Source organism: Epinephelus moara, chromosome 21 (assembly GCF_006386435.1).
Source record: "Epinephelus moara isolate mb chromosome 21, YSFRI_EMoa_1.0, whole genome shotgun sequence".
Lineage (NCBI taxonomy): Eukaryota > Metazoa > Chordata > Actinopteri > Perciformes > Serranidae > Epinephelus > Epinephelus moara.
The window spans coordinates 8,210,677-8,226,503 of NC_065526.1; the positions used below are offsets into that span (position 1 = coordinate 8,210,677).

At 43.1% G+C, this 15,827-nt stretch overlaps 2 protein-coding genes across 5 annotated transcripts in view; one reads left to right on the forward strand and one right to left on the reverse strand.

Moving 5' to 3' along the window:
* LOC126382873 (dipeptidyl aminopeptidase-like protein 6) overlaps positions 1-2,304 on the forward strand; it is a 145,880-nt gene extending 143,576 nt beyond the window's left edge. For 2 of the 3 annotated variants that reach the window (XM_050032993.1, XM_050032994.1), the window contains one exon: positions 955-2,304. In XM_050032993.1, the coding sequence (XP_049888950.1) occupies positions 955-1,101 (147 nt within the window). In that variant the 3' untranslated portion in view covers positions 1,102-2,304. The remainder of the gene's footprint in view (positions 1-954) is intronic. The other variant, XM_050032992.1, reaches the window with a different exon arrangement.
* A 3,119-nt stretch (positions 2,305-5,423) lies between these two features.
* The window catches only part of arhgap21b (Rho GTPase activating protein 21b), a 47,131-nt gene continuing 36,727 nt past the window's right edge, over positions 5,424-15,827 (reverse strand). Inside the window, exons 18-24 of one of the 2 annotated variants that reach the window (XM_050032990.1) lie at positions 15,730-15,808; positions 15,540-15,613; positions 15,347-15,436; positions 15,052-15,219; positions 12,677-12,782; positions 8,842-8,873; positions 5,424-8,521 (exon numbers count right to left, since the gene is read on the reverse strand). In XM_050032990.1, the coding sequence (XP_049888947.1) occupies positions 6,947-8,521; positions 8,842-8,873; positions 12,677-12,782; positions 15,052-15,219; positions 15,347-15,436; positions 15,540-15,613; positions 15,730-15,808 (2,124 nt within the window). In that variant the 3' untranslated portion in view covers positions 5,424-6,946. Of the gene's footprint in view, positions 8,525-8,841; positions 8,874-12,676; positions 12,783-15,051; positions 15,220-15,346; positions 15,437-15,539; positions 15,614-15,729; positions 15,809-15,827 lie in introns of both variants that reach the window. The other variant, XM_050032989.1, reaches the window with a different exon arrangement.

Genomic DNA, 15,827 nt, shown 5'->3' on the forward strand with positions numbered 1-15,827 from the left:
GAGGCCCTTCATATACGTTTTGAGACTGTCTGTCCAGATTAAACGAGATTCTTCCAGTTTGGTTAATCGCCAATTCCTTTCAAATTTTCGCGATATTTGTTTTAACTTACGGGTTTGAGAGTTATACCAAGGAGCGAACTTTCTTTGCTTTGTTAACTTCTTTTTAAGAGGTGCTACGGAGTTGAGTGTTGTTCGCAGCGAGCCTACGGTGCTATCGACAAGATGATCAATTCGGTTAAAGTCGGTACAGGAAACCTTTGTTACTGAAGGACATGGTATTGAATTTAACGACGGAGGAATCATTTCCTTAAATTTTGCGACAGCACTATCTGATAAACATCTAGAATAGTAACTGTTACTGAGTGGCGTGTAATCGAGTAAAGAGAAATCAAAAGTAATCAGATAATGATCCGAAAGCGAGGGATTCTGTGGAAAGACTTTTAGGTTATCAATTTCAATTCCATACGTCAGAACTAGATCCAGGGTATGGTTAAAACAATGAGTGGGTTCATGTACACCCTGACTGAACCAATGGAGTCTAATAATGAGATAAATGCGGTAGCTAGGGAGTCATTATCAACGTCAACATGAATGTTAAAATCACCAACAATAATAACTTTATCTGATTTAAGAACTAAACTGGATAAAAACTTTGAGAATTCTGAGAATAAAACTTATTTAAGTATAGTATTTACTTTTATTGCATACTGTACTATGACATTTATTTATGACATTTTTTGCAATATACTTTAGTGTGACCTGTTTTCTCATAGACTTAAAAAATGTGAACCTTTGCTGGTACTTTTTTTAATCGCACATTTTTGGGTTTGGATCAGTGGTCATTTTTTTTCACATTTTATTAACTAAATGGTCATTTATTAATTACTTGATTGTGAAAATATTGTTAGATACAGCTAAGCAGATATAAATCTCATTCTGGGTATGTCTTTACAGATCTACCCAGATGAGGGACACTTCCTACACAGCGAAGGGACACAGCAGCACCTGAGCCAATCCCTGGTCAACTTCTTCGAGGTGTGTTTTCGGGAGCCGGAGATACTGACAGACGACAAGCAAGAAGAGGATGAGGACGACAGCTAAACCTCTAAGCAGCCCCAGGCCAGCTACTACAGCACAATATGCAAAAATATTTCTAACCCAATCAACCCACACAACCTGCTGTCCAATCAGATTTTAGCTCTACTCTGAAGTACAGCACCTGCATGTGCAAAAGGGGTCTCAACCTACAACCCCTCTCCTCACCTTATGCTGGCTGCTGGTCACAAAGACAAAATCAGTCTCAGATGTGAACAGTCACATCTCTCTCTGCTATTGGAATATATGGACTAGTACTCCCTCTGGTGGACAAATAGAGGATCAACATAACGTCCATTGAGCAATGCGTCTCTATTCCAAACCAGGCACATTAATTGAGCGCTTTGCAGCACAAAATAACCCCTCGAGAAGATCAGTTCATTATGTTGAGAATTAAATTTTCAAAGTTCGCCAGTTACCGATAATCTTGCCAACCAACTTACTGATTATTGTGTTCATGAGTATGATTACTGCTACTTGTTTCTCAGAATTTCTCTGTTCAGTGTCGTGTCTATGAGTGGAAGTCTGGCTGCATCGGTCCGTAGTTGCTTTACAAAACGAGGGCACAATGTTTAACTTGTGTTGTATTCCAAAAAACAAAGTGTCTATACAGAAATGGTATGAAATCATATTTTCCCTTGTCATATTTCTGAATTGAACTCTTGTTCTTTTAGTCACTGTGCCTTACTGTGGGTGAAATGTTCATGTAGGGAGCCCACATGACACTGAAAATGAGTAACTATGGATAAGCCTTGTCTGAACTGTGGATTCAAAACCAGATGATTTAATGTTCCTCAAACTCTAGCTATTAGTGAGGGACGTTTGAATCACAAGGTATGGCACATTTTATCTTAAACATGGGAAGAACTGAATACAAAATAATTGTATGTCTGCTTGAAAGATGGAATTATACTGACGGAAATGTAAAGAGTATTTAGTTTGCAAATACAGTTCTTGATATTTACCTTCCAAACTAGCATACTGGTGAGTTAACCATGCTGAGTTTTCATTATTTTGTGAATTACTTTGACTTGTGTGTTAAATGGCTTGACTCTCTCCCCATGTCACTTCTGTTAGTATTGTCAGTGGTTTCTAGTCAGCTGATGTACAAAGTGTATAAATCTTATATTGTTTAAGTCTTTATGTTGTATGTGCAACTTGTATATAAAGCATTTTGAAATGTATCTTTGCTTGGCTTTCTTTTAACATCACTTAATGTGTATCCAATAGATCCATTAAAGGTCCAGTGTGTAGGATTTAGAGCAGCGGTCGGCAACCTTTACTATCAAAAGACATTTTAAACCAGAAATTTAAAAAAAAAAACAAAAAAAAAAGTCTGGAGCCATAAAACATATTTGAGTCTTATTATGAAGGTGACACAGCCTATCTTTAACTGCCTGGAAAACACAAGGTCAGGCACTGGGTGCTACTTTTGTGCCTTTTTTGAGCCAGCTTTCAAGAGCACAGTCGCAGGTTGCATCTGAGGTTGCTAGGCAACCTTAACAAGCACCATATCACAATCTATTTCCCTGAAATCCTGAGTGCAGAGCTGATCTTCTTCCAGGCGCTGTTAGTGTGTAGGCCTATTGTCAGTGGGACAGATGTAAAGCTCTGGTAGCCCTGCACTAACATGATCAACTTCTCCATATTTATTACAGACTGATATGTACAGAAGAAGGGAAAGATATCTGTCAGCTGTGATTGGTTGTTCCTCGTCACACGACGTGCAAAAGTTGGTTTATCTCAGGGCGCAGGCGTTGTGTCCTGAAACACAGGCGCACTTTAACGCATGTGTGTTGCTCTGGCGTTTAAGCACGTCTACGTTGAAAACAATGAATTTGAGGATGCAAAAAACGTGGCATGTGTACGGCCCCTAAGAGCCAAATGTGGCTCCAGGGCCACAGGTTGCCTACCCCTGATTTAGGGGCATCTATTGGCAGAAATGGAATATCAATTCATATATCTACATACAAAGCAGGTCCGCCATGTTGTTCTAAAGTAACCCAGACCACAAACCAAACACTGGCTCCAGATAGCCCCATTCGCGTTTCCGTATTTTCACATAGTTCTGCCACATGCTTGGCACACAGGAGACGTTTCAGTTCTGTAACCTCACCACTAGATCCTGCACACTGGACCTTTAAGTAATACATTTAATAAGCTGCATTAACATGTCAACGTACACACATCACACCACAGAGCACAGCTTCTCTGTCCAAACCAACAACCTTTTCTACAGATGGCACTTTGCAGCCCGTGCACACAGCTGACTGTCACCAGGAAAGAAGACGAAACAACAACTAAACAATAAAGACCTACAATAAACAGGAGCAATGGACATCGCTGTAGGTGCAACAAGCATTATTAACCCTGTCACTTCTTGTAGAATTAACAGAAGACTAAAACATCACCAAGTCAGACATGTATCAACCATATAAACTTCACAACAGCTGAAGCCACAAACACACACATTAAAGCAAAAAGGGAGCTATACAGTCTCTCCATGTGTCGAGCACACACATGCACCCAACGCTCACATTGCCTAGCAACACTGACCTTCTACTCTGTACAGTCCGTGAGTTGTTGCACTCAACTGTCTGAATGGATTTGTGTGAGTCTTGTGCACCACAACGTCTGCTCTAGCTTCAACTTCTCCGCTCGTTCCTTCTCAGAAGCATAATATAACCAGTCCAAACATTTCTAGTTAAATGTGGCTCTGCAGTCACATCACTAATTATTGTTACACACAGCACAAAGTCCTCACACACCTTAACACACTTAAGGTGAAAGTTCCTCAGTGAACGCAGATGTCACCGCTGGAGGATCCATTAATAGCATGTTTGCATTTAGCATGTTAGGAGGACCCAGCAAGCTCCTGTTGATGCAAGGGTGGTGATGAATTAAACCAGTGATTAATGAATGTGGATTCAAGCTGCTCAGGAATGGGACCATGACGAAGATCTCAAGGCATGGTCCTGGCCTCTAAATTCCTCAGATTCCACTCTGAGCATCCATTGGACATCCTGGTACCCCACCCCACAACCCAAAGGACTCAAAGGATCCACAGCCAACACCTCAGTGCCAGACAACATGTATCCACACCTCGACATGTCAGAACCAAGTCCGATCCAAGGAGGTCCCACCGTGGATCAGTGGTATATATGTATCCAGGTATCCAAGAGCTTGTGCCTTAGCCATGAATGGGTGTACTTGGTCTACAATGGTGTTTGGGTGGTTGGTACATGTCAACTGGAATCCACATGATTGCCAGGACCAAAAGTTTGCCAGCAGAACATTGCACTGTGACAAGATGATTAATGTTAATCACTTCACCCGCCAGCGATTTTAATTTTTTGGCTGATCAGTGCGTGTGTACATCTATATATTTTCTATCTTTAAAAATATGTGTTAATATGTTTAAGTGTGTGTGTTAATATACAGTCTATGTTTCTGAGCTAGAAATTCAAATCAGTCCTGAACAGCAGGTTGGTTTGGTGAAATCATACCTCCGTCCTACCCGGTTGTTTTGTTTAATGATCCAAGAGACATCCAAGCAAGTGTGTCCAAACTTTTCTACCTGAAAAAAGATAAAGAAGAATCACTTTAAAATGGCAAAACCTGAAACAAATCATTTATTTTTAAGGCTGAAATCAAAAAAATCATGTGGTTTGAATTCCCCTCGTTCTAAATTCCAGTTAGTGCGATTTCAAAAACTTGATTGCAAGGTTTTTTTCTTTTTTAATAAGGGTTCAAAATTTCAGTTGCTCCAACTGAAGTCTCAACATCAGGTTGCACAAATTGGATCGGTGAAATCCAGACACCAATCTTCAAGATAAAAAAAAAAAATGTCCAGGATATTTAATCAACATGAATGGAATTAATCAGACATCTCTGCCTTCAAGTTAAAGGCGCTCACACAAAATGATCTTTTGTATCTCAATTACTCACCCATGTAAAGCTGAATTTGTGAAGGACACCGTTTTTCTTGCACGCCTCCATGGTGAACGAAGAATCCAGACAACTGAGAATATTCTTGATGACTTGGAGTTGAGATTAAACAACAGCAAATCTATATCAAGAAGTTCGTTTATGAACTCACACAACTCATGCAGTGTAATCCAAGCCTTATTATTCCAGCTGTATACTCAGCTAACACACTTTCACATCAACAGTCTTAACTTAAACTTTTGATATCAAATGAAAACAGATCTCTATGAAGTGACAGTGATCTGAAGCCACATTAAATCTGTTCTTTACTTAATATTCTCCTGTGATGCTTTTCTACAGCGCAGTAAATAAATAAATAAATAAATAAACGTACACGACCATTTGCCATTGACAAAATTTATTTCCAGTGTTTCAGGAGTCTGTGCACACCCCTCTAACAATCAGAGGAACACAGCATTGGTACAAACGGTCCAGCTCAATGAAGTGTTTCCTCACGCAGGGACCTCTCTCCTCAGAGAAGTACCGCACTGCCCACAACACCCACACAGGCCTCATGAGCATCACCATCATCATCATCATCATCTCACAATACTGTACTTTAATCCTGCAATCTGATGGAAATGAAAAGTAAAGCAGCTAAAACATGGCATTTATATGTACATTTAAGTTACTTATTTTACAAGGAATATTTAAAATTCAAGTTCTGTTAAAATAAAAAAAAATGAAACAACTGAAGAGGAAAAAAAAAATGTATAAAACATGTTAAGACCAGAGTGGAATGCCTAAGGAATGGAAGCTCGGCATTTTGTTACATCACCTGTAGAATGACTGAGAGTCGACAATAAAAATGTCATTCACAGTAACATCTTCGTGTATCTCAACAAAGACAATATGGCACCCATAACAATTCATTGTGAGGCACTTCCTATTGTGAAAAACATGATTTTCTGATTTGAATACCCATTTTCTTTTTCTTCCAAACCTTTTCCTCCTCTTTGCAACCAGCCACTGTCACATGTGTGAACCACAAACACCAAAAACACAGCGTTAACATTTGCATCAGAGGGATGTTGTTCACTGCTCTTTAAACCACAGAACTGGGATGAATAAGAACTCTATCTCCATTTGCATAAGTCCAGTGTCTCCTCGTCACTTTTGTACCTTTGGAAAGGCCCCTTTGACAGCAGAGAGCTTGTAGGCAGTCCACACACAGGCTGTACCAAAAACACAATTCAAGTACACAGAAAAATAGGGATATGTACACTTTAGAGTGAAACACAAGCATCTAAAGCTTTTAGTCAGTATTACAGCAAGCATGTCTGTACATTCTTCATTTGGTTACTGAGAGACTCACTGACTTTAAACATCGTAACTTTCTTTACACAAAAATAGTTCCTCTGCAAAACTAAAAACTTTTTTCACTACTTCCTATTCATTCTAAAAGTCAGTTCATCCTTAAAGCCACTTAGCTAAACCTTGAAAACTTAACTCGAGTGTCACTGTTTACACTTCCTTGCACAAACTTCACAGGGTCATCGTTTCATGAGCGACAGGTCCTCTCGGTCTTCAGCATAACAGGGATTTGTGTCAGGAGGGAGGATGTCCTCCTGCTGCGCCATCCCAAAGTCATTTGTCGTTTAAAAAAAAGAGAAATTAAAAAGGTATAAACACCATTTTGTTTCATGCCTTATACATGAGCAAGATCAACGATCCCTGTGTGCAGTTAATTCTCTTTTCACAAGCACACACACCAGTTACAGACACGCACACACACTCGAGACAATTTTGTACAACATGCTCATTCACGAACGTTGGTCACACAACAGACATTATACTGACGGACTCCCGAGTACGTACACATCTCACAGACGGAGAACATACAGTCACACACGTCCAACACTTCTCACAGGTACTGATAGAAGCGCGAATGGACCACCTGGGAATTAGTGAGTTTATGTGGGTGAGCGGTGGCCGAAAGGCTCAGATTTTTACTCTGGGGGACGTCGCCGTTCACAACCTCAGCTGGGCGATGTGGGAGTTCAGAAGAGGACGAGGCTCCGAGGTTCTGGGAGCCTGCGCTGCACAGCCCCCCTTGCTGTTCAGAGAGGTCCAGGCTGACCTCGGGATTGCTGGTGCGGTGGCGCTCGCGGGCAATCCAGTCCCCAATGGAGAAATCTTGAGAGCTGCACTTAGGCTTCAGCTGGTCCACAGCTGACAGCTCTGACCGAGAGCCTGAACCGATGCCAACAGGCCGTGACCAGTCTCCCAAAACAGACAGCTCTGCAAAGTCTCTCTGACCACCCATAGTGTGTCTGCGTCTGATGTTCTTCTTCTTACTGCGGCCCTCTGGGGACCGGCTCCTCTGGCTGCCCACGCCAAACATGTCATCCACAGACATTCGCAGACGTACCTTCAGTCTGTCAGTGATCTTCAGCTTCCATGCAGGCTCTGCCTTATCTAACTCGCTACGAGACGAGGAGCTGAGGCTGCCTGTGGAGCGGCCTTTAACTGACCCCAGCACACGCGACAGTCTGTTGGACTCTTTATCGCTCCAAGCTCCGTCCAGTGAAGACTCGCTGACAGTTTTCTGTTGAGCAGCCTTCTTTCTGGAGAGCGTATCGCACTCGATGAGTCTGTGGGAGGGGAGGGGTCGAGGAGCTTCCTGTAGTTCTTGCTGATCAGCTTTCCCGACTGTAAACACAGACAAGTCGCTCTCACTGTCGGTCTCCATCGGCCTTCCCTCGCTGATGAGCTCACTTCTCTCATCGTCTGCATCGTCTCCGCCCCTGCTCTCCGCCACAGACTGCACTTCAGGACTGAGTGTGTTGAGCTCAGCTCCAGTCAGGAACGTCATGGAGGAGGTGGTGGAGTAGTCGGAGGTGATGGAGCAAACCTCCGCTCCCAGCCCGCTGGGGCCAGCCTCTGGACCCTGAGCCGCCATCCTGCCTCGCCTCACCCTGGGCACTGACGCCTGGGAGCTGGTGCTGTTCATCGTACCAAGATCTGACACCGTGTCGTCGTAGTTGGAAGGTGGGTCTGACAGAGAGGACTGATGAGCCATCGGCATGCGGTAGCTGAGGTTCGGGGAATGCGGGGGTGAAGCGTAGGGGGAGCCGCTTTGAAGGGTGGAGGAGATGTGTTCTGGAGGCAGGGAGGGAGAGGGCTGCGATGTCAGGCTGCTTGAGAGCGACTCTTTCCTGTTTGTTTTGTCCAGCTGTTCCTCTGAGCTGTTCCTGCGCTCGTCTTTCTCACTGGTTTCATCCGTCTCCCCCTCCTCCTCGGTCCGGCTGTCTGGGGACCACAGAGGCTGCTGCTGGCTCTCCTCCGGGAGCTCCTTCTTGGGGAACACAGCGTCCAGGTCGTCGTCTGAACTGCTGGGATGAGCTTTGTCCTTGGGCTTCTTGCGCTTGCGGCTGGCGAAGAAGGAGGAGCGCAGCATCTCTTTGCTACACTGATCCTTCCCTGACCCCCACAAGCCCTGCTGACACAGAACAGAGGCTCATCAGGTGAATATCTATCAATACTGATGTTCGACTGATAAAATAGTGCATCCCTTGTAGAAAGAAAGTAACTCCTTGTGCCATCTAGCTCCACTATACTCAAGAGAAGGCGGACATCTCTACGACTGATATCTCCAACACTCGACAACTCACACCGACACACTCCAGATTGATAAATAGCACTACACAAAAGAGGATTTTTTTTTTTAATTCTAGGGCAAGCTGTTCTTTTAAGAATGTAAAAACCGCAAAGAGAAAATAATTTAGAGTCATGTGAAACAAAACAAGAGGACCTTACCTTTGATTTGGAGGAGTCACTACATGCTGAATCTGCATCAAAGAGAAGAGAGTCATTAATAAAAGTCTGCCAACCCTCTGACATGCTACAACAGTCAACAAGATAAAGAAAGAGAAAAGGCAGATTAAAAGTTTGTTGAGAGTGATACTGACAGATGATCATGAGTATAATGAGAGCAGCTGAATGAAAGCAGACGAGACATTTTCGGCTCAGAGAGAGAGAGAGAGAGGCAGGACGATAAGTATCACACGAAGCAGTTTATATGGATACGTGGATAAAGCGGCAGAAGAGGCCTGAGATGAAGGGTGAGAGGAAACAAAGTGAAAACCCAGCAGTAAACCAAGACACAAAAAGCAGCTCATGCTCATGTAATCGATGGAACGACGGCACATCACGGACAAACATATCAGTCACAGAGCGTCACATGTAGCCACCAACCAGCTGTAGGCATTCTTTCCCAACTCAAAGACATCACAGAGGAGAGGGAGTGATGAGTTTGCTCTGACTTAAGGGGCCTGAGCTGAACAGATCAGTGAGTGTATGTCGTGGTCGATACAGATGGCGCAGGCAAGCCTTAGTATAACGGGAAAGATTGCTCTTACTCCAAGCTAGATTAACTCCTGCAGGGCCCTTTAACATGTGACCTGTCATTCTCAACAACATAAAAGGCAAATCAAAGAGTTCACAAAACTTTCTTATCTTACTTTGCAAAAGGAGAAAACACGCAAACTGCAGCTAACAAAGAAAAGCAGACGAATAGCCCTTTTCGACAAAACACTTACAGGAGCAATGGAGCCGCAAGAAGTAAATTCAGGACCTGACAGTCGTATTTGAAGTGTTCCTGTTTGCATCTGAAAACCCTGAAGATCAGTCTATCAATGGATTAAAAGTGTCACGAAGCAGACAACTTAACTTTATTACTAACTTTACACGTGACATGTCCGACAGTTCTGGGGACCCCTTGAGAGGAACTGCCCACCGGGGAGCTCACCTGGGAACTCCATAGGGCTTTTTTCTGTTTGCATTCAAACCATCAACAGGAACCCTAGAGTGACATAAATTGGCCAGCGGTTGGTTTAGCAACATCAGTTTTGCTTTGATGAGTCAAAATCAAGTATTTCCTGTTACATAAATGCTCAGTAAAGCCGTCGTCCCATATGCCCCCTTTTTCTTCCTCTTTTTGTATCAAGCTGTTTTAGTTTTGTGTTATCTGTTGTTTACGTGGATAATGGGTTTTTAAAATGGCAGTCGACAGTGCGACAATGGCTCATGCTCGACCAATCACTGTACACTTACATCACTCACAGAAGGTACTCTGAAACATGAGCTGGGAAAAAAAAGAACTATGATCATTCTTCTTGTGACCTATGGAGGTGAAAAAGAGACACGTTGATCACTTTGATCAGCACTTTCATTTTAGACTCGTAAGGAAGCTGACGACTTAACGTCATTGTCAACATCAGACATGACAAGAGAGTCCAACTCCTCTCCTAACATAAGGCATTTTCAGACCAGAGAAACTTCTTCATATTTCTAAGATCCCTTCTTTTTATTGTGTCCGTACCACAAGAACTTGGAATTACTGTAGTACGAAACACTGTTTTGAGGAACGTTTTTAGCTCCTACTTTAGAGTGGGTACTCTTCCAGCACAAGAGGACCACAGTGATGGGAGTGTACGGCTGCTGGTCAATCAAATGATCCAATGCAGCACCGCCAACCACCATTTTTAAAAACCCATTAAATGTATAAACAGAAAACAGAAACAACAGCTCTAAAAGAAACAAATGGACGACAACACAGACAAATGGACAGAGTGAAGTCCATGGCTTTACTGAGCACATCTGTGCAATGGTTGTGAACTTTTTGACTCGACAAAGAGAATCGCTTTGACCGCCATCCAGGTAATGTCACTCCAGTGGTCCTATTAACAGTGCAAATGCAAACAGAAAAAAGAGATCTTGAAGGTATGCAATTCTCAGGGGAGCTCGCCAGTGCACAGTTCCTCTCAGGGATTCCCCAGGGTTTCTTTTGGTCCACAAACATCTATTGTTACTAGTGGTCTTTGGTACTTCCTTATTGTTACCTAAATGAAGCTGCAAGAAAGTTGTATGAGCCAGAGGTTGTGACTCGGCGACATTCAGCTATCCAGCTATCAGAAAGCACTACTCCTGGAGCAGGGACTTTTTTGACAATAAGAAATAAGAAACTAAATTTAGTCACTCTGGTCAAAGGTTCCTGAAATGGTTCCTGGGCTCCTGAAAGATTTCATGTGTTGGAAATGGGCTATTAATGATCTAATTTAGGTTGAGTATGTGTGCGTCAGTGTATAGCGCAGGGTTGGGGAGGGAGACAGTGTGGGGGACATATTAGTGATTGATGTAGGTGTTACACGTTATGTAACAGTAGGAGATGATGGAAGTATATGGCAGTATTTGTCTGTCGTTGAATGAAGACAAAGATTTTGAAATAAGGACATCACAGACAGCAAATCAAACAAAAAGACACAAGAGGAGGCACCTGAAACAAAAAAAACTACCTGCCGCGGCAAATACCACTACATCTACATGCTTGGAGACCCGTCCACTGCTATATGACTGCATGTGTGCCCCTGCATCAACAAGTCACTGCGTATTAACTGGCTGTGTGTGTGGGATTGTTTGGGTGTAAACGCGTGTGTGCTGGGGAACATCCAGCTCAGTCCCACCACTACGACCCCACCCTCAGACATCATGACAGATTATGCCACATGACCGGGAGAGAACCTGAGGTTGACCGTACCATGCTACTTGTCCTTGCGATCAGCTTTAGAGACAACAAGAGACAGCAGAAGGGCTTTCAGAGAAAGTACAGCAGCATCGCTCTGTATCCCCTCAATTTAGGGTATTGGTTTAAATATGAGACGTGCACACCACAGGAAAAATGACAAACATCGACTTCTCTTTCTTTCTTTTTTATCTTTTTTCCTCCTTTCGCCCAAATTTAAAAGAGCTGCGGGTTTCTGCAGACTAGGCAGCTACACTGGGCACAACACTCGTCCTTCTTCCTACAGTCCCAGCTGTCCATCACTGACATAACAGAGTCCATCAGTGACATCATCGAGTGATAGACGCCGCCCACTTGGCCTGTGTCAAGATTGGGTAATGTGTGAGTGCTGGACAGGAATAAGGGAGAAAAACAACACACTACACACAGAAGGGCAGAGGTCAGAAGGGTTAAAACTTCCATCGTTTCTTTTTGTTTGTTAGATTTTCTTTGGGAAAGAACATGCCGGGATTATGTGAGAGACGAGGAGGAGGGGAAGAAAAGAACTGAAAGAAAAGGAGTCGTCGTCTCAACACAGGTAAAGCACAGGGAGAAAAAATGACTTGAGCAAGAGAAAATAAAGAGTAAAGCAAAGAAATGAACGGAAATAAAACTTGAGGACAATTTTATCTCTTTGGGCAAATTAAACGTCAACAGCGAAACCAAACAGACTTCTATCCAAAGAACAAATAAATAAAAAAAGGCTCAAACATACTGCAAGGTATTTCAACAATTTTCAAAATGTATTCATTGAAAAATTACTGAAAAAGCTTGCTTTAACAGAAATACAAAGAAAACTTGTTTTCGCTCAAAGCATTTAAAATTACAGACAATAGGCATGATCATTGTCTTAGCATCAAATACTGACACACTGCGAATATTTAATCTTAAAATAAACTTATTGCACAAATATTTTACACTTAAATCTACTGTAATAATATTATTAATGACATATATTATTCTGCCATGATAATATCTCTGCTGTGGTGATGCTGCAGTGCTGCTCCTAAGAGATAACTCTCTCAGACTTACCTGAGACTTCTCCCGGTGAAGCTGCGGTCCGCCCAATGTTGGAGAGCAGGTGGTCGATATTGGGCACAGGCTGAGACTTCACTGTGCTTTCCTGCTCAGCTGTGGTCTGAAGCCGCACATGGAGGGAACAGCAGTGTGAACAAGAAGAGAGAGCAGAGAGGAGATGAGTGACTGAACACATAAATAGGAAGATAATAATAACACCAGAAAAGACAAGAGATGCATTTTATCTAAAGTTGCATTAACAAATGACTGAAAAGGTTTATTGATGGGATTAGGAAAAAAATTGTTGTCCAATCAATATTGATGGTAAATGTAGCCAATTAAAGCAATAAATTCCTCAGTTTGTACTATTGTGACCAGAAGTTCGCAGCTTCAAAATCTATTGTTCTGCATCCAGTGCCTTAATCCAGTGACTTAAGCCTAGTTCACATTACATGATTTTCACCGCGATTCTGCAGAGATCTTGAGAGCCACCTTGGGTCGGAGGTGAGTCAGCAGATAGTCTGCTATGACGAGCCCTCGTGTGTGAACAAGCCTACGGGCAAGTCGCCCCCTCGTCTGTGACTGAGACTGGATATCTGGCATGCTAGAAAACTGGAGAAGTGTGACACGACTGACAAAGAGCATCAGCCAATGAGAGGCGGGATACTTCCCATGTCAGTACACAGGAGGACGGAAGAAATGTGAGGAGGACAAGCCGCAGGGTTGCCAGGTCTGCTTATTAGCTGCGACTTTGGGTTTGTTTCTCAAGTGGAGTTGCTTATTTGGGCTTGCTCTCTAAACGTCGCCTTTCTCTATATATATCCATCTATTAAGTAATTTAAACGCATGATAGTCGCTTCTTTTGGGTTTGTTTCCATAGCCCTGGTTGCTTGATTCTCTCCCAAGATCGGGCAACACTGACAAGCCGGCAAGCAACAACAACAATGGTGGCGTCCACAGGATCACGGGGAGCGCGTTGTGTTTGGACCCAGGCCCTGGAGGCAGATCTGATTCAACACTGGGAAGAATATCCGTGGCTTTACGATGTGTCGTCTCCAAATTAGGTGATGCCAACGTGTTATCTGGGGCTCTGTCGGCGTGGGCTCGGTGGAGAAATCTTGTGGTGTGCACACACAGGTCACAAAGCAGTTGGCGAGACTCCACGACGCAAAATCAGGGTGAAAATTGTGTAATGTGAACTAGGCTTTAGTTGGTATGAGGAATCACTGCAGGTTGGGTTTCACCTCCGAGTAGACCTGGGGCGCTCTCTAGATACTGCTCAAAAACAGAACTTCCTCATTCTCTTCTCTTGTATTGTAACCTAGCTACAATTCCAACAGCAAAAATGGCGACCAATAAAATATAAATGCAGAGTATGTTACAGACAAAGATACATTTCAGCGTTTTGAGTGACTCTGATATTCAGCCGTACTTGTTCGAGCCACATCACACTGCCAAAGAAATTCAGCGGGGAGAAACTGAGGCTGCGGCTGCAATACTTGCAAGAGGATCGGCCGACTGGAACCCTCCAGAACCTGAGCTGCCAGGAGCAAACACCAACTGGTGATGCCTTTGCTCAAAACGCCCTCTTTGCCAACAGAAAAAGAATCATTCTGCTGCATGAATTTCAAGCGTAGGCTGTTTTTGCTGGATGTTGTCACTGACACCAGGAGAGCCCTGAGAGAGCCTGTGTGTGCATCAAAGTTTAACTCTACTTGGACAGAAGTGTGTGAAGACCTTCTTTAGGATCACAAAATGTGAACTAGAAAAGACAACCAAGACCAGCCAGGCCGAGAGGGGCCGAGAGGGCAGATGACCACTGAGTGACCTTTTTTCACCCAACACTATTGTAAGCTGTTTTGTAAAGTTGCCTCTTAGCAAAATGCTCTGAGTAATTTCAGCTGGGCTTTTAAAGGAGTGGAGCTCTAATGCACTGCCATGGACTATTTAAAAAAATAATGTGTGTTGCTATCTCAGTTCACGCTGGTTCAGACTACAGAGCCACCATGGTTTTATTTTGTTACCTGCAGAAGTATAGGGGCAACATATAAATCTTGCCTACACTATGTTTTGGCCGACAAAGTAATAGCTATAAACTAGTAGGTTGCGTGTAATATATCCTGGTACATGTAGGTACGGCAGGCACGACTCTGTGAGCAAGACAACTCAGCTTTCTCAGTATATAAAGTACACAGTGAGGAATTTATTGCCTTAATTGGCTGCATTTATCATCAACACTGCCTGGACATCCACCAGGATATGGGTCTCCACAACATAGTCAACTGAGCTGGAAAAATCTTATGATGAGAGCAGCTTTAAATACCCATATGTGTAAAATAAACTCTGATAAACCCGCAACGAAGAAAGAAAAAGAATGAAGTGCTACATACAACAGGGTCCTCGTCACCGTCATCAGAAAAGAACCAGTCGTATTGCTGGATAAGGTTCTCAACTATCTTGCACTGGTCCGGCATGTGATTGACCATGTTGGCCATGTTGTCCTCAGAGGTTCTGACCAGCGTCGGACCAAACACAATCGCCAGGTTACGAGGCTCCATCTAAACAGATGAGGTTGGGACAAATCAGGTTTAATGAAATAATCCTCAAAGGGAAACTGGATTTACAAGGGATTATAGGGTGTTACCTAATAACATTAACACTGACAGATCCTGTTAACTGCCGTACCTTGTTCTTTTCACAGTTGTCAGAAACCTTCTTGAGGTGAGCGCAAAGGAATTTCAGAGTTTCAAAGTGGTGATCAGGTAATTCTTGTATCTGCAAGGATCGACAAATAAGGGACAGAGTTGTGGGATTAATGGTGTGCCTAAATGTTATGCTGTTCAAGTGAATGCTTCTCATATTAAATGTTTCCACTCACCAGCCTCTTGAGCTCCTTTAATCTCTCCACTGAGTCTTCTGTTCTGTTGGCTTCAATAAAATCAGCATACTTTTCTGTGAATGGAGAAGGAAAACCTTTAGATAGCAATCACACAGAACAATCCAACGTTTCTTCAGCTTGTGTTTGCAGTTTCTTGGTTATGACTTGCTGTGCATTTACAAGATCTCACCATTTGTAAACATAGGTTCTGGAAGTTTTCGGAAAAAGGACTTAAGTAAACTACTGATGACGTTGAGGTCCCGCCATTTCTGCAGAGAAGTGAGAGAT